Source organism: Gopherus flavomarginatus, chromosome 1 (genome assembly GCF_025201925.1).
Source record: "Gopherus flavomarginatus isolate rGopFla2 chromosome 1, rGopFla2.mat.asm, whole genome shotgun sequence".
Lineage (NCBI taxonomy): Eukaryota > Metazoa > Chordata > Testudines > Testudinidae > Gopherus > Gopherus flavomarginatus.
Window position 1 is genome coordinate 233,205,986 of NC_066617.1, and position 24,431 is coordinate 233,230,416.

The following is a 24,431-nucleotide window of genomic DNA, read 5'->3' on the forward strand; positions in this document are numbered from 1 at the left end:
AGCCCCACATTCTGCAATTTCTCACTTATCTTTTAAATTGTAAGCTGCTTGGGGCAGGAAAATTGTCTGCATAGTGTCATGCTCTACAGAAATGAACAACAATTCTACCCCGAGGAGAAAAAGCTCCCAAAAATAATGGAAAAAAGTCTAATTTTTAACAGTCACTACTATAAATACTTTAAAAGTATTGTTATATGAGGGATTGAGTGAAACCTCATTAAAGCAACAGCTGTTCTTCATTCAGGATATAACAAAAGAAGCAATTGAACTGCTTTATGGAATACGATAGCTGGAACAATACGAGTCACTGCCTAAAACACAGGCCACATGCAAGGCTGGTCAGGAATCTGAACAGTAGGGGCAGAGAGGTTTGACAAGAGCAGAATATAAATACATGAGGACAGGGTATTGTTTGATGGAGCTCTGCGTATGTAAGACAGAAGTAGCAGAAACATCACACAAGCACACAAGGAAATGCCAGAGACAGCAAGAGAAGCTGTCGTGTGTTTCCCTCCCCGCCCATGACACACACCATGAAAGGGTTAGGCCTTATTTCTTTTGTTAAAACTCTTCATACACTTTCCATCAAAAAGAAAACCTGAGCCACACACCTGCATGCAGGCACTTACTAACAGCAGGCCAACCCAGCCCATGGGTTTACCTTAGAGTGACCAGATAGCGAGTGTGAAAAACTGAGATGGAGGTGGAGGGGTAATAGGTGCCTATATAAGACAAAGCTTCAAATATCAGGATTGTCCCTATAAAATTGGGACATCTGGTCACCCTAGTTTACCCAATTATAAAGACACAAATAAGTACCAACTCCAAAGATCAAAATGCAAAATATCAAGTACAGCAAAATAAACCAACCAACCGTCATCACTTCAATAGTGTTGCAGTAGGGGGATAATATCCCTAAACATAATATGGCTCTCTGTCTGTTTCCCCCCACCCCACACCTACAAACTGCTAAGTAGCCCAGCTTGTGACAGATTCAGGGCTGCCCATGTAACTAGTGTACCCCCATTCGTCTGCTTCTATGATACAGCTGGGTGAGTGGTTGTACAAAAGACCTGGACAAGCATACCATGAATCTGTATTCCTCTGTCCAAAGTTCTTGTCAACCCAGGACTCTCTCTTCTGGGCCCAAGAGTTATCTGTCTACTTAGCCAGTCCACATTCAACTCATAAGGCACTAGATGGTTACAGAACATTATGGTGACCTTCATACCTGGTCTCATCAGGGAACCACCACCACCTGCTGCCAGACCCTCTTACCCTGTACCCTTGTGTACATCCTCCAAAACCTTTCCATTATCTCATTTGACCATAAGCACAAATAGATTTCCTTGTATGCAGGTAGATTGATCACTGCTACCAGATTCACTGAAGAGAACTGCATACCCCTCAAATCAGTGTGTTCACCAACACATCCCTCTGCAGCATGGGGTGACCCAGACCCACCACTGTGAACCATAACTGCACTCTGTATTTCTCTGCTATGTCCACCCTGTAGCCCCCACTTGATCACTCCAAACAGCCTACCATGACTTCCCCCCTCCAGATCAATCCCAAGCCCCACACTTTCTAGGCTACATCCTTGCCTCACATTGCCACTCACAGCAGCAGCACAGGATTCAAAGGGCTGTTTGCAAGCCACTACTGTAATATCTGAGTCCTTTTTCTGCAGCCGTATTAGGAGAGCAGCAGCCATGAACCAAGAAGCAGAAAGTCACATCCTCATGCTCCACCTAAATTACATTAAAACAATGTAATATCAGGCTGTTCAGGAGGTGCTCCTGTCCTAACACCACCCACCCACTCACCAGACAATGAAACAGATCTTAAGATGTTTAAAGAAAACTTTGATAGTATTGGCTCAGGCAAGGAATCGCTTATCCTTGAGGGGGATTGTGAAATCTCTACTTCTTTATTGTTTTGCCTTTTTGGTCCCTACTTTTCCATTGTTTATCTATATGGTTTCTGTTTCGTTCTCTGCAGAACTAATTTTGCAAGATTTAAATCAACTAAGGTGATGGGATATGATGAGGTAAAAAATTGTTTTGTAATGGGCTAGGATTGTAATACCGTTTGTAATACTTTAGTTTAAAATGCTTGGTTAAGGTCTAGCTAAGCAGGACTCAAGTTTCACTATATAAACTAGAGTCCTGAAAGAAGTTCTTTGGAACTAACTCCAGGACACGGCCCAAGGTCAGAGCTGTCAGACCTCAACACCCTGCCAACTATATTGTGCAGAAGCTGGAGTCCCCAGATGACCTGATCCTGACCACCAGGAAAAGTTCATCTGCCTTATTGGGAGTGGTGGCCATTTGTATGCTTAGCGTGTGCATTGTGTCTTGGTGATTGTTAATAAATAGAGGTTAAGGATATTATTGTGTAGCCTCTTTCACTGGTAAAAGGTACTGCAAATCCACACTATGACCTGAGCCCTAGGAACTGGGTAAGGGTGGATACCTTATACCCTAAGCCCAGGATGGGAAAGGGTCCGGTGCCTAAATTAAGGGTTACACCTTTAGCCCAGGAAGGGTAAAGGTGGGTGCCCTCAAGTATGTGGGTAACACCACTAGTCCAGTCTGTAAGCTGGAAGCTACTGACTTTTTCTTCCTGGACAGCTGCATGACTGACAGGGTCTGTTCTTCCTGCTGCTCCCAAGGTTCTGGTTTGGGCATTGACTTTGCTGTGCAAACTGGGCCCACCGCACTCCCCATCAATGGCCACGGCTCTTTGGCCCAGTTCTCCGATGATTCCTGATCTACAGTTCAAGACAGCAGAGTTCAACTGGTCCATCCAAGTCCCCTTTCTTGTCCTTCCTTATCCGATTTGCCTCTTGGTCATCTCAAAGTAACTGCCACATGCTCCACCATAGCTCCTTATCTCTCTCCCCTTGAGGGAGACAGGGGAAGAGACAAAGTAGCACTGTCTTGAGATGTAGTTCCCCTCACTCCCCAGTCCCCTATGGTCACCCTCACCTCCTCCTATCTCTCTGCTGATATCTCCAGCTCCATGCAAAGAAGAGGCCACTAGGGCCCCACCCTTGCTCCTCAGATCCACCAATGCTCCAGGGTGAAACTGCACCATCTTCTCCTTTGCCCCATTACTAAATTTCCACACCTAATGCCAGCCTCAGTAACACATACTGGGAAATCCAGTAGGGAGACTATGCTACCATTTCCCTCTAACAGTGCTTGTTCTGCCTGCCCCATATTGGGACCAGCTGGCTTCTGCTCCCTTGCTAACTCCTCCTCACCTTGTGCTTGGGACAATGACTCTGTTACCCCAACCACCTGACTTGATATCACTGCCCTCTGTTTGGCAGTCTCTGGCACTGCCACCAGTTTGTCTGCCACACCATTATGGGACCATCACTCCTCTTTCTGGGGTGTGTCCAACTTGCAGCTGTTGCTGCCCACTCTAGGCATCAGCCACCAGCAGGTGACTCACCTTCCTTGCTGCTCCGTCCCTGGCAGCAGTCCCCACAGCTACCAGTGCATACTCTGCCAGCAGGATTCTCACTTAGCACTCTAATGTCTGGGATACTTGTAGTCACCAGTGCATAGTCCTCCATGGTTGCCTACAGAGCTTTGGCTGGGCCAGCACTCCTGCGGGAGCTACTCTCACTTCTACTCCCCTAGCAGCCATTACTGGAGCTCTCTTCAGCTGCTCATCCTCCCTCACTGGTCCTGCCCTAGAGACACTCTCTTGATGCTCCCTGGCTACAGGCTTTACCTGCCATTCTCCAATTCCAGCAGCCACTGTGCTAGTATCCTGCTGTCCTCTCCTTCCCAAATACCTCGCTCACAACTGCATCCCTTGAGGGAGCCCACAGGACTCCTCTAAACGACCAGGCACTCCAGGGTCCCCACTAACCTTCCTGCTCCAAACTATGGCAGGGACCCCCAGAGAAGCATACTGCTCTCTCCACCTCCTCTGCCTCTCAGCAGCTTTACCCAACTCTTTCTGGACAGCACCTAAGGCACAGCCCTCACCTACAGAGTAGAAGAAGCCACATAGGCAGCTACGAACATAGCTGCAAAATCAGGAGTCTACATCAACTTCCTCCCAGACAAAGGTAATCATGTGGGCCTGAGACCAATTAACCCACCTGCTTGCACCTGGCTGTTTGGGAGGGCCAGGCCTAATTAGAAACAAAGCCCAGCTGGGTAAGAGCTGGTTTAGTTCCACCCCTACCCACCCAAGAAGAGTTGGGAAAGCCCCATCATTCTTCCTAGAAACTAGGCTGAGAAGGACAGAAGAATAGATGGGCTACTCAAGGGGTGGGTTGGAAGCTTAACTAGATACAAGGGGACCTGAGTCTAGCCTGTCTGCACCCTTGAGTGAGGTGAGGAATGTGCCAGCCCTGGGGCTGTGGAGTTGATCAAGTTACAGCTCCTGCAACTGTGAGTAAAGATACCACCTCTTCCTGGTTGATTCCTACTGTGATCAGTAAAACAAGACTTTAGGTATGTTCTTTATAAATAAATAGGATTGCACCAAAGAAATATCTGATTCTATCAAACATCTAAACAACTTGGAAGACCCTGAAGGTTGGCTAACTGCTTGGGTTAAGAGTATGAATTAAAAAGGCATGCTTACTGTCACTCTCAGAACTCTCTACAACAACAACATTGTTTAACAAGCCAACTGTGCAGTATAGGGGTATATGTGTACCTCCAGTATTGTACATATTACTTCTAGATACCTTTGTACATGTTTAAAGAACCACACTCAGGAAAGTGAATTTTGTCCATGAAGATAAGCAATACATATCATTGACATCAAGTGCTTGGTGGATTCCTAAAAGTATTCCACGTTTATGTGGATGAGAATATTCACAGGTGCAGTAGATAGATAGATATGATTAAAAAAAATTGGATAGGCCACAAGTCATTTTACTTCAGTACATAAAACTAACTTCTAAATGACACAGGATTAGGAAGAAATTTCCCAAATGAGACCATTACTTCCTAATTGTCCATTATGGAGTTTCTTTTACCTCTCTATGAAGCAGCTGGTATTGATTTGTTTCAGACAGGATGTTGAATTAGATGGACCAATCTAGTATAACAATTTCTATGGAACTCTGACCACTAAGTTTAGGTACTAAGTTATTAATGGCTTAGTGCTTCAGGGAGGAGGAAGTCTGTGCCTAGCTTAAAGCTGGGTGGAAAATTGATTTGGGATTTTTTTATTGTTGTCAATAAACCAGACACCAAGAAGGGCTGTGACTATGTGGGGTTTGTTCATGGAGCCCTGAAGAAGAGGAAAACAGGCAGGGGACTGCAGAGGTCTGCTGGCCGCAAGGGAGTGCTTGGGTGGTGGCCAGTGCATTACAGTATGTCGACAATGCAGCTGGAAGCATGTTTCCTATCTTGGATTGACAGACATGTGCAAGGTCAAGCAGAGCTAGCACATGAAAAATAGCAGTGTAGCAGGGGTCAGCTGTGGCTCAAGTGAGCCACTAGGGAACGTGCCAGGAATTCTGGCTGGGTTTGTGCTCTGGCAGCTAGCCTAAGCCATCCCCTGCACTACTCCTGACTACATGGCTATTTTTAGTGTGCCAGCTCTAGCTGAGTTAGTGCATGTCTGTCGACAAAGGCTGGCAGACAGACAACACAGCAGGAAAAGAGAGTTGATGCAAGGTGCTACAAAGGACTATAACAAGGAGTAATAGGATAAAATTATGCATGGGAAAATGGAGACCAAATATTAGGAAAAGTTTCTTAATGGTGGGATATATTCCAAAGAAGTATTGTGAATACCAGAGCTTGGGTCGTGTCAGACAGAACTAGAGAGAGCACTAGAAAGTAATTTCTAGGATATTAAATTGGCACTTTCACTTTGGGGTGGAAAAAGGCCATTCCAAAGTGGAAGAACACTGTTTCCTCATGTTTTAAGAAGCTTACTGAACACTGGGAACCTCACTAAAAACTCAGTTTGAATTCTGGGCAAAGATTTGTGTCTACAGTTTATTGTACTGGGCTCATTCATCCCTAGTCAATATTGGTCCCAGGATATCAGAGAGACAAGCTGAGTGAGGTAATATCTTTTATTGGACCAACTTCTGTTTGTGAAAGAGACAAGCTTTGGCATTTACATAGGTCTGAAGAAGAGCTCTGTGTAAAATCAAAAGCTTGTCTGTCTCGCCAACAGAAGCTGGTCCAATAAAAAATATTACCTCACCCACTTTGTCTTTCCAATATGGTGCGCTAGCAGAGTTGTGGACAGAAGCTATGCAAGCTACCCTACATTTGAACTAACCCTGTAGAACTGTCTAATGCTTTTATTTTTAAGGACTAACATTCCCCTAAAAACATAACTGTACCCTAGATAGTTTAATCTCTCTCTTTAAAAATACTGCCACAGGAGAGCACATCCTTTAGTGTTGACAGCACTAGGAACCTGACAGAGATACCTTGTCACAGATAAACTAGCTGCCAGCCATCATTACACAGAGGTCATTTGTGATAAGATATTGATTGGATAATCTGTGTATCTAAATTACTGCCTGTCCTGTGATATGCATTACTTACTTGCACACGTGCCATCTGGCATGAGCATGTAGCCATTGAGACAATAGCACTTGTAGCTGCCATGGGTGTTCATACATCTATGCTCACAAGGACGTGGTTTCAATCCACATTCATTTGTATCTGCAGAAATAATTTGAATGAAATGAGTGCAGGGATTTTTGTTGTTTTAAATATATGGTTATAATGTTGCTTTATGCCTAAAATTCCCCAAAGTAAAAGTCCTGGGATAGAAAATGAGCCAACCCCTTGCAAGAAAGGAATTCAGCAGACCATCTGCCTAAGTGAGTGCTATAAAAACTAGCAAGGAGGGCTGGCTGCGCCTGACAGACTGCAGTGCAACCTCTGGCAGACTGCATGGGGGGAGAGAACTGAAATTACAATATTTGCTAACAGCAGGGTTTTTATTATTCTAGCTAGAGACTTTAGTCCCCCATCTGACATTAATACAAAAAAAAGTGAAAACAAGCCAGTCACACAGCATGGGGAAAAGATGACTAAAAGATTTCACGGGCCAAGCATCAGCTGTGATGTCATGGCAAGAGTGAATCGTTAAGGGAGACAGAGGTGATCATATGTTAAGTATTTTGTTTTGTTGTTTTTTTTAAAGGAAACTCATGCAGCTGAGTTCTTCACCAATCTTCTAAAACCATTCTCAAAACCCAACCTGTCAATAAAATCAAAGTATCAGTGTAGCTGAGCGTAAACCCACTTCTCATTTGGGGAATGTGGAGTTTAGGTTAGTTTACCCACTTTCTTTTTTAAACTACTCCTGAAAAGGGCAAGAAACAATATTAGTTTTTAATTTGCCAAAGAACCAGCTTTTGTGGAGAAGGAAATCACCCAGCTGAATTTAATTTGCCTGGAGTGAAATAGAGTGCTGACAGTGGAGGCTTACACTCCTGTTATATGTGAACAGTATCAACATTTGTGACTTTCATAAACTGTTTGGCAACTGCTGCCTTTCACTATTTTGAAACCTTTTTATCAAATACTGAAGAGTTCATTAACAAAATACATCACTGCACATAGTCCGTGCACTATGTGTTTAATGATGCACTAATGTGATTTCAATAAAAAAAAACTCAGAGCTGAGTGGACTCAATTCCAGTTCTAATTGTCTCAGCAGCTGTTCATGTGTTAGGGTACGTCTTCACTACCCGCCGTATCGGTGGGTAGCAATCGATTGCTCGGGGATCGATATATCGCGTCTCATCTAGACGCGAGATATCGATCCCTGAACGCGCTTATATCGATTCCGTAACTCCACCAACCCGAACGGAGTTGCGGAATTGACGGGGGGAGCCGCGGACATTGATCCCGCGCCGTGAGGACAGTGAGTAATTCAATCTTAGATACTTCAGCTTCAGCTACGTTATTCACGTAGCTGAAGTTGTGTATCTAAGATCGATTTTTCCCCCGTAGTGTAGACCAGCCCTTAGTGTGGCCTGCAGGCCAGAGGAAAATCTCCAGGCCACAAAGAGCAAACCGTCTGGGTAGTGATATGTCTACAAAAGTATTTGTCAGAGCCCATTCCAACAAAAAGAGGAAACATGATATTACTCAAAACATTGTTTTTCATACATTTTAGAGAGACACCAATTTGGAAATTACAACTGAAAGTTTTGTAGCTACTACAGATCCATGTAACAGCCAAGATTACTGTAACAAAGATGAGCAGAAATTTGTTTGTTCAACTAGACTATGGAAACACTTTTTTCAAAGTTACTAAAGTGACTTAGAAGCCTAAGTCCTATTGCCTTCCAATGATCCTTAGCCTCTTATGAAAAATGAGACTTAGGTGATTTTGAAATTTTTACTTATTGCATATAGTCAGTTTCACCATTTCCTCTCTAGAGTCAGTCAGTTAATTTTTCCCTTGCTGAAAATTCCTTATAAATAATGTCAACATGGAAGAAGAAAAATTCAAGGGCTTTTCTGAAAGGTTTTTCTAATAGCACTCTTCAAATAATGTTCTGAAGTTATCTCAGAAATTGGACTGTTTAATTTTTTTGCAAACGGTTTATATTCATAGTGGATGGTGTCCTTTAATCTGCTTGCTTAACATTTTAAAGCAGAGCCTAAAAATACTGTGAAAAAGTAACAGTAGGCTACCTGTAAACTTATGAAGCCAAAACTATGAACGTACAAGTTTGGATGTCCTAATTTCAAAGTTCTCAAATTAGCATGTACAAACAAAGGGTATTTGCCCATGTAAATTGTGACCTGTCCATCAATTCAGTTTGGAAGAAAAAGTTGTGGTCAAGGAACTAGAGTGGGATTTCTGGCTTCAATTCCTGGTTTTTTTTATGACAGGTTCTTGCGTGTCTTTGGGAAAGTCTCTAATCATTCTGCATTTCATTTCTCCATCCATAAAATGGGGAAGATAATTTATTTAAATAGAAAGATGCCTATACAAGAAGCCAGGTGCCCTAACCTATACCACAATAAAATTTCAACAGCATGAAAATAATTCTGAACAGGAACTCAGCAAGCCTACCATCTAGAGAACTCATTTCCACCTCTTAATTGTAATGGGAAGCGTGCTCTCAGCCCTGTCCCCAAATCCTCTCAAACATGTCTTTTGAAGTGTGCCTGGGCTCTTTTGGACTAGCAGGGATGCAAATTTATAATGCCTCCTTTCTTTCATGTCTATTCTGGTTATAAGCACTCAGATTTTTTTTACTATGCTTAAGCACTGTGCCTAGCATGATGGGATCAAGATCTTTTGGCACTGCTGTACTATAGACAGTTGGTAACCCTATTCAATGGCACAAAACTGAACACTTCTGCCCTGCCCCTTCTCCGAGACCCTGTCCCTGCTCATTCCATTCCCCCCTTCCTCTGTTGCTTGCTCTCCCCCACCCTTATTCACTTTCACCGGGTCTCCGGCTGGGGGTGCAGGCTCTGGGGTGGGGCTTGGGATGAGGGTTTGGGGTGCGAGAGAGGGTGCCAGGCTGGGGCAGGGATTGGGGCAAGGGTTTGGGCTGTGTGGGTGGGGTATTCTGAGTGAGCAAAAATATAGGACAGCCAACAACATACACCCCAAATCCTGGCTGCCTGAGCAGAAGAAAGGAAATGTACAGGAGTGGGTCAGAATACTGAACACTTGCACTTTAAGTGGATTTTATATACTGTAAAGATACTGAAGAAGTATGATTCAATGGCTTGGGCACTAGCCTAGGACCTGGGAAACACCTAGGTTCAGTTCCTTGCTCTGCCACAGCTGTCTTGACATACCTTGGGCAAGTCATTTAGCTGCTCTGTGCCTCAGTTCCCCCTCTGTACAATGGAGCTAATGGCACTGCCCTGTCTTACAGGAGTACCATCAGTAAAAATACATGAAAGATTGTGCTGGACTCAGATACTACAGCAATGAGGACCATGTAAGTACTATAGATAGACAAGTACAGTATCTAGAAGAAAGATACTTGTTGAGGGAACAGGTAAGTGGAATGTTTTCATTGAAGACTACCTACCTGTTTTAATTTCCATATTTATCCTTTAATCATCCATGACAATTCAGAATTCCAAAATCAGTTAAATTTGTAGCTGCAAACAAATTACTGAGATTCCCACCCCCCCAACTTTTCCATAGGGAGATGAAGACAAGGAGACAGACTGTCAATGATCAAAGTCTCTTTTTTTTTTGGAGAAGAACTATAATGTGTACAAACCTTGACTGCAGGTTTTCCCTGTAAATCCAGGAAAACATTTGCATTTGTTTGGCCCCATGCACTCGCCATACTTGCACCCATGTTCACAGGTGGCTGGAGGGCAAAACAGAGAGAAATTGAAGGTGGTGTTGCTGGAAGGTAGAGACATTTCTGCATTACAAGAGAACCTAGTGTGAACTAAAATTGTCAAAGTATTTCATCTGAATCACTCCACAATACCCAGAGGACATTTTAATTGAACAGGACAAAACTGAAGGCAACACAGATAGCTTGCTCTGTCCGCACTGATAAATTTTTGTTGAGTGGGGAGCAGGAGGAAGATGCTTGCTAAACATGAGTATGGGAGGGAAAAGAAGGAACTTGGCACTGATGTAGAGCAGAAGAGAGTAGCGCTGCGGGCAGAATAGGTTTGGTGCTGGCAGGGTTTTGGGGCTGAAGGGAAAGGAAGGGGAGATGGTGCTGCTATTGGCCTACAAAGTGCTGGATGCACTGAAAGGAATTTCATAGCTTTCTTCCTTCATCCCCTCCAGAACAATCCCCTCACTTTCTTTCCCCCTGCCAAAAATGAGGCTGCATCAGTAAGAGGCTGCATCAGTTTCCTCTTTAGCACCTTCCCTGTCCCTCTGCACAATGGAGTTTGACCATAGGAGAGCGTGGAGCCACTGGAAGAATAGAGCTGCAATCTAAGGCAGCTGCCAGGGTTCTGCTAGATTACAGTACATGCAGAGGTGAAAGTAAGCTGGTATGGGCCGGTACAGAGGACTGGTAAGAAAAGGAGACTGGTTGAGGGGGGGGAGAAGCCTGCTCCCTGCATAAGAATAGTTTAAACTCAGCTGTTCCCTGAATGGTTCAGCCCTGGGGGTTAGGAGCGGATTCTGGCATCCTTATTAATTTCACTTACAGTAGCTGGGGGGAGTGGGGAGGGTGTGTTTGACCATGGCAGGGGCAGTCCTTGTCTGCCCCCGGGGATCAAGGGATCTCTCCAATACTAATATACACAACAAATACAAGCATTTGGCTGCACAGCTTAAATCCAGAGCTAATAAAAGCAGGTGGAAGGGGAAAACTCACTGTCACATTGGTTTCTCATCTCCTCCCTTCCCCTCCTCCAGCCAGGCTGCAGACAAGACTCTGCATTCCTTCCCCCACTCTCCCCTACAGCAGGGATTCTCCTCTAGGCTCTAACTGGCAGTAGGGACACTGGCTGAGATGCCTGCTGCTGCACCTGCATAAGAACAGTCTAAACTCAGCTGTTCCCTGCACAGTTCAGCCCCTAGGATCACAAGCTGTTTCTGGCATCCTTGTTAATTTCACTCACAGTTGTTGTTTAGGGGGAGGTGGGTGTGACCATGGCAGGAGCAGTTCTTTTCTGCCCCCGGGATGAGGGGATCTCCTATACACAAAAAACACAATCAAAATCAGGAACCATTTCCAAGTTCAAATCTATCCCATTCCCTCCCCAGCAGAAGATCATGGTTGTGATGTCCAAACTGCTTGCAGATCCTCTTTGAAATGTTACTGAACCGCACAGGGAACAGCTGAGTTTAAACTGTTCTTATGCAGGAGGCACGCTTCTCCCTCCCTCAGCCAGTCCCCTGCTCCCTGCTGCAAGCTAGAGGGAAGCCCCTGCAGCTGCTGCTCAGTGCCAGGCAGGGAGAAAGCACGGAGCCTAGTGTCAGCATCCTGGCTGGAGGAGGAGGGAAGACATGGAGAAAAATGTGACAGTGAGTTTTCCCTTTTTCAGGCTTATTCCAATAGTAAAGTTTTATTACAGCTAGTACTGGTAGTAGTAATAGTAGCTTTATTTTCTCTGTATGTCATGCAATGGGAAGGATCCATGAAGTATGTAGGAGAGGTGGGTTGCTTGTGATTGGACCATATGGGTAAGAAATGTAAATTACTTTCACCCCTGCCCAAACCCCAGAGCTCCCAGCTGCCTGTGCAGCTGGTAGCTCTGGAGGTGATTTAAAGGGCTCAGCCCCTAGCTTCAGATGAATCCGTGAGCCCTTTAAATCCTGATTTAAAATCCCTGGGATTTAAAGGCCCCACCCTCTCTGATAGAGGCCACGCCTCTTCCAATTGAGGCCCCTCCCCCTCTGCAGGACTCTGGACTACCGACAAGTCCTTTAAGTTACTTTCACCCCTGACTAAATATTTCTGCTCATCCATTCATAGAGTTTACTTGCTGTGGGGGAACAGGTGAATGGAAATATATAAGGCTGGTAGAAGCTTAGAAATTTGGAACTAAAATGTGCATCTCTCAAAGTCTCAAACTTATCTATATTCGTTCATTATCATTAGTGTTCATAAGTGCTGTATTAGAGATATTTAGCATTTTAAAACCCAAGATTCAATTGTAATGTAAGGTCTGAGCTTTTCTCCCTTTTCCTCTGAATTCCCCCTCATTGTCCTTTGTCCATGCCTCTTCCTTCCTTTTTCTACCCACTCTGAAGTTCCACTTATGAATGTCTCCAGAGAGGCTTTCTCTCTCTAGAATACTGCTGAATTATCTTCTTTTCTAAGCCATTCTAGAGCAGCTTCAGGTTACTATAGATAAGCAGAGTCAGACTCTCTGCCAATTGATTGAGACCCCATGCAGTTCCCTTGGAAATAAATCAGATTATATGCCAGTTCAATCTCTACGTAATTTTCCTGATGTGTCTGAACACTTTCTAATTACAGGGTCCGACATGCCACCCGAGAATTGCAGTGACTGTCTGGCACAATGCCCATGTAGCACAATATTTCTGTAAATAGTAGTAAGATGTTTAACATCTAATGGTAAAGCGCACACAGTATTTAGAGTCTTCCCATATAGTATGAACATACTGGAGAAACTAATGATGTCAAGACAGCTTCAAATACACTTGTGCATCCTGGTATGCAAAGAGCAAAAATCTAGGCCTGGATTCTAAATTACTATTTAGTAATGTATATCCCATCCCAAGATGAGGGTTACATTTTTCTTTTAAAAGAATACCAAACAATTTGGCTAGATTTACTGGCGGGGGGAATTTATAATTACTCCTTCCATCAGCAAGGTCTTCCACACAAGGCTGACTCACTCTAAGGAAGGTCAGGCCAAATAGCTCTAACTCCTGCCAGGAACTTTGTAGAAGCTTCCAGGTGTGGGGGGGGAGGGGCATCAGAGACTCAGGAACATATCTAGTCCATACTCTGTCAGGGGTCGGCAACCTTTCAGAAGTGGTGTGCCGAGTCTTCACTTATTTACTCTAATTTAAGGTTTCGTGTGCCAGTAATACATGTTAACTTTTTAGAAGGTCTCATTCTAGAAGTCTATAATATATAACTAAACTATTGTTGTATGTAAAGTAAATGTTTTTTAAAATGTTTAAGAAGCTTCATTTAAAATTAAATTATAATGCCGAGCCCCCCGAACCCGTGGCCAGGACCCGGGCAGTATGAGTGCCACTGAAAATCAGCTCACGTGCCGCCTTCGGCACATGTGCCAGAGGTTGCCTACCCCTGCTCTAAGTGCTCTCTCCCTGTGTGGGGGTGCAGGTGTAAAAATAAAACCAAAAAACCTTTGCTTTGTCCTGTTCAAGGTGAAATATTGCCCACCTAATTCAGTGCCCCCAACCTACTTGCTAGGCTCACCTCTGGATTCTAGCCTCACCTTCATCTATAACTTTGCCTCTGGCTTGTACATGGTGGTTACTAAGTTGTGCTTTATATCTTTTGCTCGGAAGAAACATGAAGCGCACTAGAGTGGATTATAAATTACAATACCTCTTCCACCTGGTAAGCCTGAACATATTTATGAGTTTAAGCTTTTTAATTCACAACCCATTATGTTATTAGCCAGTAGGTGGGTGCCCTTCTTTCTACTACTTCCAAATTGTTCTGAGGGCTTGGCACTTCTTTACAAAACCTGCTCACATGAGCAAGAAATTCAGTGTGATTACGAACATCAGTAAGTGCTACGCAGCATGCAAAAGACTTACTGAACCAGTACTTTAAAATATACCCAGACTTTAACTCTTTAATATTTCATGAACCATTGTGGCTTAATTTTCAGTGCATTCAATGCACCACTAAACATTGCAGAACTGGAAAACTGACATCTTGATATTTTTGGTATCCATGAGCAAGTGGGTTGTAAGAATGTCAGCTTTTGCTGTTCAGGATCTAGATCTCTCCAATCTCCCTTTTTGTTAAAGCAATAAAAAGTAAGAGCAAAAATTTCAAATGTGTGTTCAAGGTTAGGCACCTAAATTCTTGTCTAGACACCTAAATAAATACCTTGTTTTTTCTCCCCAGAGGTTTTGAGCACCAGACTACTTAAGGGCCTAAATACGATTTAGATGCCTAACTTTGGACACCCAAGTTTGAAAAAATTGGCCTAAACTAGCACTGTTACTCAGGACAGTGGTTATGAGTAGTCCAGGGGTTGTGGCTTTTTGTTTGGTAATTCAGGACTTAACTGATTTGTCACAAGTCTGTTGTAAAGCACTGGAGAAATAGGTGTTTCACAAGTCTCTTACCCTGCTACAGAGCTGTTATTTTATTTTCCAGAGGAGCTTATAAAATGGTATTTAGTAATCGAGAATCAGAGCATTGTATCTTGAACATGAGACCCTAAAATATTTTACAAAAGCAGATATTCTCCACTATGACACATTTTCTTTTTTAAATTGAAGTCCTAATCGTGCAATGCATAGATGCAAGTAACTCCTGCTGAAGTCAGTGGGATGTTGTTGTTGTTGGTTATTTTCATTACCATAGCACTTAGGAGCCCTGGAGAAGTGCACAAAGCTTATAGGATCTTGTCTCAATTCTCTTGTGTACCTGTATTACCAGTTAAAGCACATAGGAAAGCCACAATTTAGAATTTGCCAGAATTAGCACAATGGAATTTAGGTATCTTTTATTAAGGTCTTTAAAAATTTGTTAAACATTTATTAAAATGGATTAATCCTTTGCGTTTAAATCACCTCGTACCTCAAATAATGAAGAATTTCACCGTACCTAAACTGACAAACCCTGAATGAAAAGTTGCACGCTGTGAAATCAGTATTTTTTTTTTAAAAAAAAAGGATCCTCACCTGCCTCGAGGAGCTACTGCATCTTTATTTACAGTTTAGATTTACATCCTGGTTGACTCAAACCAGAAATCTGCCAGGTGAAGAATTTCAAGAACTTGTGAAAACTGGACACCAATAGGAGGTCATGTGAATGCTTTTGGGTGAAAAAAAGTGACTAGCTGCATTTGCTCATCCAAATTACTTTTGCATAATGCCATATTTACCTCTGTGTATTCTTTAGCACCAGAACTAGAGTTATACAAACAATGCAAAATTATTAAGGAATCCCTTTGCTCAAGTTTTCTTAAAAAGAACAAAAACAAAACAAAAAAACACACACACTAGCATTGCTATCTGGAAAGCATATTAATACAGTTATAAGGAGAAGAGGCTTTGGGGCATCACTCCCTTTCAGACAGCAGTCTACTGGTTTTTACCAATTATACACTGAACCTTTATTAAACTTCGACAGATAGTCAGCGCTAAGTTTATCGGCACAGCAGATGGACTTTAGGAAGAGTCAATTTCTCAGCTGATCCAACATTTTATGAGTTCATTGTGCTTTGCCTAAATACAGCTGGGGAGAGATTTCATATTACCCTCTCCCTTGCATTTGTATGCCCTTAAGAGATTGGAAGCCTCTTAAAAGCCATTGATCCTTCATTAAACCAGCTCCCCAGGGACCAGAATACTGGCTGGCAACATAAGTTCTAGTCAGATGGACTTGTTGCTTGAATTTTATTCTCTTTTTAGATGGTGAAAACTATTGCTTCCCAGAGAATCTGAAGATAAAGGCTGCCACTTAATGAAAAGCATCTGTCTGTAAATATAGTTTTAGTGACAACAGTCTGCATTTATGATTTTTTTGGATCTTGTTATAATTTTCGACGGCTATCTTGGTACAGGCATTATCCAGTTCTTATCTTTCAGTTTTGTTATGCAGAAGGTCAGGCTAGATAATCCTAATGGTCCCTTATGGCCTTAAAAAGTTTATCCAATTCTGCATTTTTAAAGAGATTCTCTCTAAAACTTATTTTCTTCATGCTCCTACAGTATATTGAATCCTCACTTGTTCTGCTTCCTATAACTTCTGGTGGGCGCATAAGGAGCCACATTATTAAAAGCTAAGTGCACAGTCATGAAGATGTCAATGGTTATTTGCTAATGTTACCTTCGCAGTGCCCTTTGTTCTTTCTCCAGCCATAGCAGCACTCGAGCTTAGAACCGTAGCGACAAACCCCAGGCTGGTTCACACTCAGCAGCTGCCTGTGACCTCTTGAGCTGTGCACGAAGCATAACATTAGCTGCAGCAGAGGAACACATTTTAATCTACCATCACACTGCCTCCTTTGCACTTTTCAATCAAATTTTATCCACCGCCACACCTTTTAATGTTGCTGACATGCGTGACTGAAGTAGTCAGTAGGGTTCATTGAAGGGATGCTAAGTTGGTGGTTTGGAGTTTTCAAACTGTAACTAACTTACAGCTTTTCTATTAAAATTGCAAAGTAGAAAATAGGGCCAGATCCTGAGCTCATACAAGTCAGTGTAGCTTCACTGGAGTCAATGGGGTGATTCCATTTTGCACCACATGAAGTGGGCCATGGTGACTAATTCTACAATGCTAATGACCAAATTACAATACCTATGGAAAATCAGTGCTGCATAAAACCTGAGGTGGTTACTATGCAGTGAAGGTTTTTGGGGTCCCCCACCTGCCCATTAACCTCCCCCCAGCCCATCTGTTTTTCCTCCTTCAACTCTTGTCCATAAAGTCTTCTGCCATTCAGCCATCTATGCAGATAACTCAGTCCCTGAGCTGAAATCCCATGCATTCATCCCCTTCTCCAAGCCCCTCCTTAATACACTTCCTTGACAAAGTCTACAAATATTTGTCCTCCTTCAAAGAAAATGTTGCTTCATTAGAGATAGTTCAGTAGCTGGAATTTCCAGGTGAAGGTGTGGGTATTTACAGGGCAACTTGTGGGAACATACAAGTCCTATACTGAAAATAAGACTCATGCATTTTTGTACTTCCTCTGATACATATTAAAGTCAAAGCTTTATCTCCTGATGATAGTGTCATTAATGCCTGTCACCTTGTATTGAGTTGTAATATAAAAAACTTTTATTAGAGCAACTATGGAGTTACAATACTCATTACAGATTTCTAAGGCAGTCATCCTCACAGGAACCATTCACATAAATTAAGAGGAAAAGAATACTTCCAAAGATAGGGAATGATATTTCCCTCTGCAAAACTGCCTTCTGAAATGGAACTGTCACCAAAGGCAGGCCAGCCAGGAGACAGGTCATCAGAAGGAATCCAAGAACTCATAGTTATTGGTGAGCCTAAACAAAGTATTGTATCTTGCCCTGCGGCAAAGACTTAGGGGTCTGATGGAGCTCTGTAACATCTATTTGATAGAGGTTTTTATAACATGCTCAGCACTATAGTATCTGAGCGTCTTCCAGCAGTGCATTAATGCAGGGACGCCCAGAGGATTCAGGGGGCCTGGGGTCTTCGGCGGTGGGAATGGAAGGACCCCCCGCCACCAAAGACCCGGAGTGGAAGAAGCTCCTGTGGCCCAGGCCCCAAGACAGTTTTCTGGGGCTCCCAGAGCGAGTGAAGGACCCTGCTCCAGGGCCCCTGAAAAACTCTCGTGGGCGGCCCCTGCGAAGCCTGGGGCAAATGCCCCACTTGCCCCTCCCCCCCCCGGGCAGCCCTGCATTAACGCACGTGACTCATCTCTCACATAGTGTTTATTCTCTCATTCCTCTCCCCAAAGGAAGAAGCATGTGCAGTGAAGTGTCTTTGTCTGGCAAGGGGTGTCTTAAAATATAAATATACCTGTTGCCATATGTTTGTTAGAAAAGGCAAGATCAAAGAAATGTCTTGCTGATCCTTAGTTCTTGGAAGGTCACGTCAGGTTTCATTGAAGCCTGCTACCATAATGGCTGTAGATGATACTGTAACCCACACACCACCTGCGTGTGGTGTTCTGTCCTCTCTAGTGTCACTGAGACCACTTAGCTAATGCTGAAGCAAACTCATTAATTTCTAAGGGCCATGTAGCTTTTAGCTCATGCCGTAGAGGCTCATGCACTAAGCTTCAGAGATCCCAGGTTTGATCCCGCCCACCAACGACAGGGGTCTGTTAGTGTTACAGTGCCACCTGTGGCTGGCTGACACCATTAACTTTACAAATGCATGTTAAAGTTTCTGCTGTCATTCCAATAATCAGTTCATTATTCCTAGCCTCTGAATTTGGGGCTGTTTGATTTTTTTCATTCAAAAAAGTTTTGCCTTTCCCTTTCTTTAACAAAAAAAACTGAATCTATAGGTAGCACAGTGCACTGAGTAGTCCTGGGGGAGTTCTGCACCACTGTACACCTGTAGAATTCACGTGCTGGGGCAGAATTATTCCCCCCGCCTGCAAAAAAAAATACATTCTGCGGGAAAGTTGCTGCAGTTATGCCTTTTGCTCATCAGGGCCACTGCGTTGCCAGAACAGAGCAGTTGCTCCCAGGCCAGCCTCAACTGTGCACAGGGAAGAGAAGCTACCTTCCTCATAGTGCCCTGCCTAGGAGGCATGAGATATTGGGGCATGTGTGGACAGCATGGGACACATGGAGCTGCTTGGGGGTGTATGTCACAGACTGGGGCAGGAGTTGAATTGGAGTGGGGGTGCAGGGTCACATGAGGTTGGTGAGAGGTGGGATGGCTGAGTACGGGTGTAGGCCACTTTGGTATAGGAAGGCGGGGTACAGGGACACATGGGAACAGGGGAAAATGTGCCTGACTGAATGAAAGAGGCTAAGGGACAGCCAGGGTCTGCATGGTGGAGGATCCCTAACAATCCTTCCCTTTCCAAAAATAAAAACAAACCCCAAACCAAAAACCCTGTTCCATACTTCTCCTGCCCACATCCAACCCTCCAAGTTCACACCAAGGCTCCTTCCAGGCAATTCCTTCCCTTTCCCTCAGCTCCTCCATTACCCCGACTCAGCCAAGCCTTTGCACTGCTTCAGAGGGGTGCAGGAAATATGTTTCTGTATTATAGTTTAGATGTATTACTCAGAATTCTGTATTAATATGAGTAGCAAGGAATCCATTTGACAAAAAAAACCACATTTCCTGGATCTTTTTTGTTGTCTATATTGTTACAGACATAATTGCTGACAAGTATTTTGAAATAAATTACCAAAATAATCGAACCTGGTGTGATTATATTGTTATTTTGACAAATAAAATGTGCAGAATTTTAAAATATTGTATGCAGAAATTTATTTTTTTGGTGCGGAATTCCTCCAGGAGTAACTGAGGAAGTGACCCAATCAGTGCTAAAGATGATATGAGGGAGGGTAAAAAAAAGTTGGCTCTCTTCTTACCGCAGACTACGTTGCTAACTTGTGACAGATACACCCATAAATAATAGGTATGCTTTATGGTATGTGCTGTATACATACACTTAAGCACTGTGTCATTTGAAGCGTGTTTGTTTTACACTGAGTTATGACCTCTCCTGAAAAACTAACAAATCTGCAAAAATCCCTGTCATTTATCTTCTGTTATCATTTGATTCAGTTGGGGTTGGTCCTGCTTTGAGCAAGGGGTTGAACCGGATGACCTCCTGAGGTCTCTTTCAACCCTAATCTATGATATTCCCAACTTTGCCCTAGCCAACTCTGGTTATGAAACATGATGAAGCTTCAGTGAGAGTTCCTTCAGAACCCCAGAAAGAATTCTGGATGAGTCAGCAAGAATTTGCCTAAGGTTTTCATCATGCCCTTCCTCCTCCTCCCTGCCCCTCTCTCCTCCAAAAAACCTCTCTTTACAGCATGGTTCTGCCTCAAAGGCACAACTGCAGCCCTGTGTTTTGTTTACCCTTTAAATAACTGTAGACTGTTTTCATGCCCATCTCCCTCTAATCACTTTATACAAATCTAGTTCCTTTAAGTCTCTCCCTAATGTCTAGCCATTCTTTTCTGCATGTTGCCATTTTGTCACTATTCTCTGAACTGTTTCCAATTCAAATATATATTTCTGGTAATGAAAGACCTAGAACTGAACACAGTATTCGAATGGATTGATCCTACTGTTCTTTTGCTGACAACATTCCTGTCTAAATCAATGGGAGTTTTTTCCTGAGTTAGTACTGCAGGACTAGGGCCTAGGGTGAAATCCTGGCCCCAATTAAATCAATGGAAGTTTTACCAGTATTTCATCCCTAATACGTGGAATAACCTGAACTTTAAAGAAAAGAACCATTTTCATCTGCTCCACAATATGATGCCTCTGACCACACCACAAGAATCTTATCGATCTTTTCTTCTCGTCTTTCTTAACTCTCTGAAAGCTTGTTTCTTAACAATTTACGTCCTGTATGTTTCCTTTTGTTATCACTTCTTTCCAGGACTCTGCCTTTTCAGTGACTGATTAGTATTAACTTCAGTTTTTCAAAGCTGATTCTAATTTTGCTATTTCCTGTCCATATTTCTAAAAACTCTATAGGACACTTGGTATTTGAGTCCCTTTAATTTAGTATTCTCTACAAAATCTATTTAACATGCTGTTTAACCCTTCCATACAGATGTTTAAAGTCTGTTTTAATTAGACCAAGATGCAACTCTGATCTTGGCCAAAACCCACTGGGAACCACCACCACCACCAATCTGTCTTGTCATACCTATGCATGGACATTGAGCAAGCATCAGTCTTCAAATTTCCTGGTTTAATGTTATATAATTGAGGTTTTAATACAACACATCACTGGTTCAACTAAAAATCAAAGAAACATTTTCTGTTGAAATGCCTTCATTCTGCAATTTCAGACCTGTGAAAAAGCTTGAAACACAAATGCATAAAACCTCAAGAAATAACTAACACGAACATAATGCTTGTTACGGATGCCCTGCTTGAACTGCAAAATGTGTTTTTTCTATATGAGCAGCTCTGGAGTTCATAAACTTGAGTCCCTGAGCAGTTCCTGAAAAACTGAGCACTTGACAGCTCTGAACATGCTGGAACAGCACACTTCCACTTGCTGAGAAGAAACATACCAGTTCATGACCCTAAGGCTAAACATCTTGAAAACGTCATCTAATTCCTATGGATGCTCCTTTTTAATAATTACTATTTTATTGTGGTCTTTATGGCTTCTTGCTTAACTCTGAATGTGAAGCCCTGGAGAAGTTTGTCTGATACTGAATAACTTTAATTCCCTCTTAAAATTGTATGCTGGATCTTACCTCGATGTTCTCCTTGTGGGATACAAATGTTTAAAAACTTTAACATATGGTTATTAAGAATGTCTATTTCTACAAGCAAATTTAAGAGAATGGCAATTTATAGCCTTCTGTATTTTGCTTACCTTCTTTGTATTCATCTATAGCTCCTTGAGTTTTTTAAGTTAGAGCCAGAGCCATCCCCACTGTAACCCCATTGACTTCAATGGAGTTGCTCCAGGGAAAGTTTAGTCTATAGTCTGTAAAATAGGGGGGGAAAGTCTTAATAATTTGTCTCTTCAGTAGTAGTATACTTAGGGTGACCAGATGTCCTGATTTTATAGAGACAGTCCTGATATTTGGGGCTTTTTCTTATATAGGTGCCTATTCCCCCTCACCTCCATCCCGATTTTTCACACTTGCTATCTGGTGAACCTAGTTATACTCAGCTTTATAAAATCAGAGCTGTACCAACAAACAGTTCTTAATTTAACATACTGCACATCTATCTGCACCTACTTACTGGAAAATGTTTGAAGGTTTGATTCATCCAAAGCTCTGTGGGAAAACACATGAAGATATAGATGCCTATGGAAAGTCTATTAAATCTTTGTCAGTCAAAGTACCATACAAGAACCTCTCCACTCAGGCAGAAACAGCATAAATAGGAAAAGCTGATCACCGCAAACAGCTGCTTGCACCTAATCAAAGTTCAAGAGGATCATTGCCCTCCAGAATAAGCTGCTGCAACAGCCACTGATAAGAAACCAGTTAAAGAAGGAAAAAGCAAAAGCAGGTGTTCAAACCTGAATTGAATAATACACATTAAAGTTAGTGATAGGCTTGAAACAAAACTCCAGGTCTGGCTACCCATGAAGCTGCAAATTCCTAACTAGAATCCACATTCCCCCTTCTCCCCCCCCCCTCATCTTTGTAATGGATCAACCTAAACCTCTAGATCCAAATGCTCCAAAACTTTGTAGTTTTAGGAATCTGATATGTTCAGCTTGGGTCTCTCTCCAACTGCAATTCACATAATATATGTTTTACACTTGTACCTAGGTATCATGAGAGTGGTACATTACAAATGTATGTACCTATGCACATGCATTAACACATACATAGCAATACACACATTATATAATACGTCCCCAACATAGATGATGTTAAATTGGATCATCATGTAGAGGAATAGGGGGAAAACTTAAATTAACATACATTTGAGTAGAACTGGGAAAATACTGAAGAAAAAAATGCAAATATTCATTTAATAAAAAAATCACCAGCCCTTTGTATTGGTTTTCTGTGATCATTAGAACAAGATCATTTCTTGTTCTCATGAATGGTTGCAGAAAGCAAAACAGTCTCACCAAGAGAGGTGGACAGGTGTCTGGGCAAATGTTCATAGGGAAAGTGTTTCTATCGCCACCTTGGTATCTCCGATTTCCCTCCTCTTAATTTTAAGAGATTCACTCCCCCATCAGAGCAGAAATCCTGGGGTGCCCAATCACACATCCCCGACAGCGAACCGTCGAAGAGACAGCCAAAGCAAACAGCTGGCGGACGGGACAACCCACAGGGTGAAATATGTCCCAGGAAGCGTTCAGCAACCAGCTGAAACTAACCAACACATCTGTACCGCGCCCGTTCCCTGTTCGCTGGCCAGCAGAAACAAAGGGCTGACACTCGGCGCATGGACGGTTCGCACAACTTCTGCGCTAGTCACTGCAGAGAGCTTGCCCAGCTCTCGCCTGGGGTCTGAGCGCTCCTTCGCTGGGAGAGACAGACAGACAGACCACCCCCCAATTTCACCCTCGTCTGCCTGGCCTCCGTGCAATGCAGAGGAGAGCAGTGCCCTGGGCTGGTCCTGTTCTACTAACCTGGCGGTGTCAGCAAATCCGCGGGTAACAAAGGGCAGCAAGGTGGCTAGCAAAGCGCTGCAGCAGGCGATCGGCCCCATGTCTGAGCTGCACGGAGAAGCGGGGGGGGGGGGGGGGGGGGGAGGGAGAGTGAGCTCTGTGCTGCTGCCTTTGTGGGTGTGATTTGCCTCCCCCTCCAGTGCCGGCTCTGGGCTCCGGAGCGAGGTTTAGCAGCAAACAGGGACAGCAAACCCCGGCGGCGGGCGGGTGAGCAGAGGAGGATTGCGGGGGGCTTCGCCAGAGGGGACATCCACACCGCCCCCCCCCAAACCCTGCTAGCTGGGGATCTAGTTAAATAAGACACGAGTAGGCTGGGGGCGGGTCACTCGCTTCCACAGGGGGCCCGCCTACAGCAACACACACGCTGGGCTTTGCACGCTGCTGCCGCTTCAAAGCAAGTGACATACAGTGACCGCTGAGCGTGGGATACGGGGAAAGATGGGCCCAGGTTGGCCTCAGCCAACTCATTAATTAACGCTCCCCACCCCAACCCACCGCAAAGAGAGAAAAGAAATTCAGCATTACCCAGAATCTTGCTTGCAGATAACGATCCCGAGAGGAGGGGAAGGAAGAGAAAGGCAGGCTTGTTTAACACAGCTTCTCCTGTGAAGTGGAGGCTGCTGGCACCTAATCCAGGGGGTAAAACAAGGGTGACACTGACAAGTCCTGACAAACCCCCCGCTTACAGAAGTGGTTAATCATGGATTGTTAGCGATGGCCAGTACAAATTCCCATAAACATTCCCACGCCTTTTGTGCTGGCTTTCTGCAAACAGGGATTGATTTTAGTGGTGCAAACATGAAGGAAAGTGAATTTCAGGCATAAGTGTATTTACAAACCAAGAGTTTCATGTTTGCACTTACGGGTATTCTCTCCTCCAGCTGCCCCCGACCTCCCTGCCGTGGCAAACATTTATTGTTATTTAACATATTTAGTATGGCAGTGCCTAAGAGCAGCCAAGAACGGGACTCCCTTGTGCTAGACACTGTACAGACAAAGCGGGAGATGGTCCCT

General features: G+C 43.5%; 1 protein-coding gene across 1 annotated transcript in view; it reads right to left on the reverse strand.

Moving 5' to 3' along the window:
* EGFL6 (EGF like domain multiple 6) overlaps positions 1–23,458 on the reverse strand; it is a 64,008-nt gene extending 40,550 nt beyond the window's left edge. The window contains exons 1-4 of the mRNA XM_050963999.1: positions 23,379–23,458; positions 16,442–16,551; positions 10,226–10,318; positions 6,552–6,671 (exon numbers count right to left, since the gene is read on the reverse strand). Of these exons, the coding sequence (XP_050819956.1) occupies positions 6,552–6,671; positions 10,226–10,318; positions 16,442–16,551; positions 23,379–23,458 (403 nt within the window). The remainder of the gene's footprint in view (positions 1–6,551; positions 6,672–10,225; positions 10,319–16,441; positions 16,552–23,378) is intronic.
* Positions 23,459–24,431: the final 973 nt, after the last annotated feature.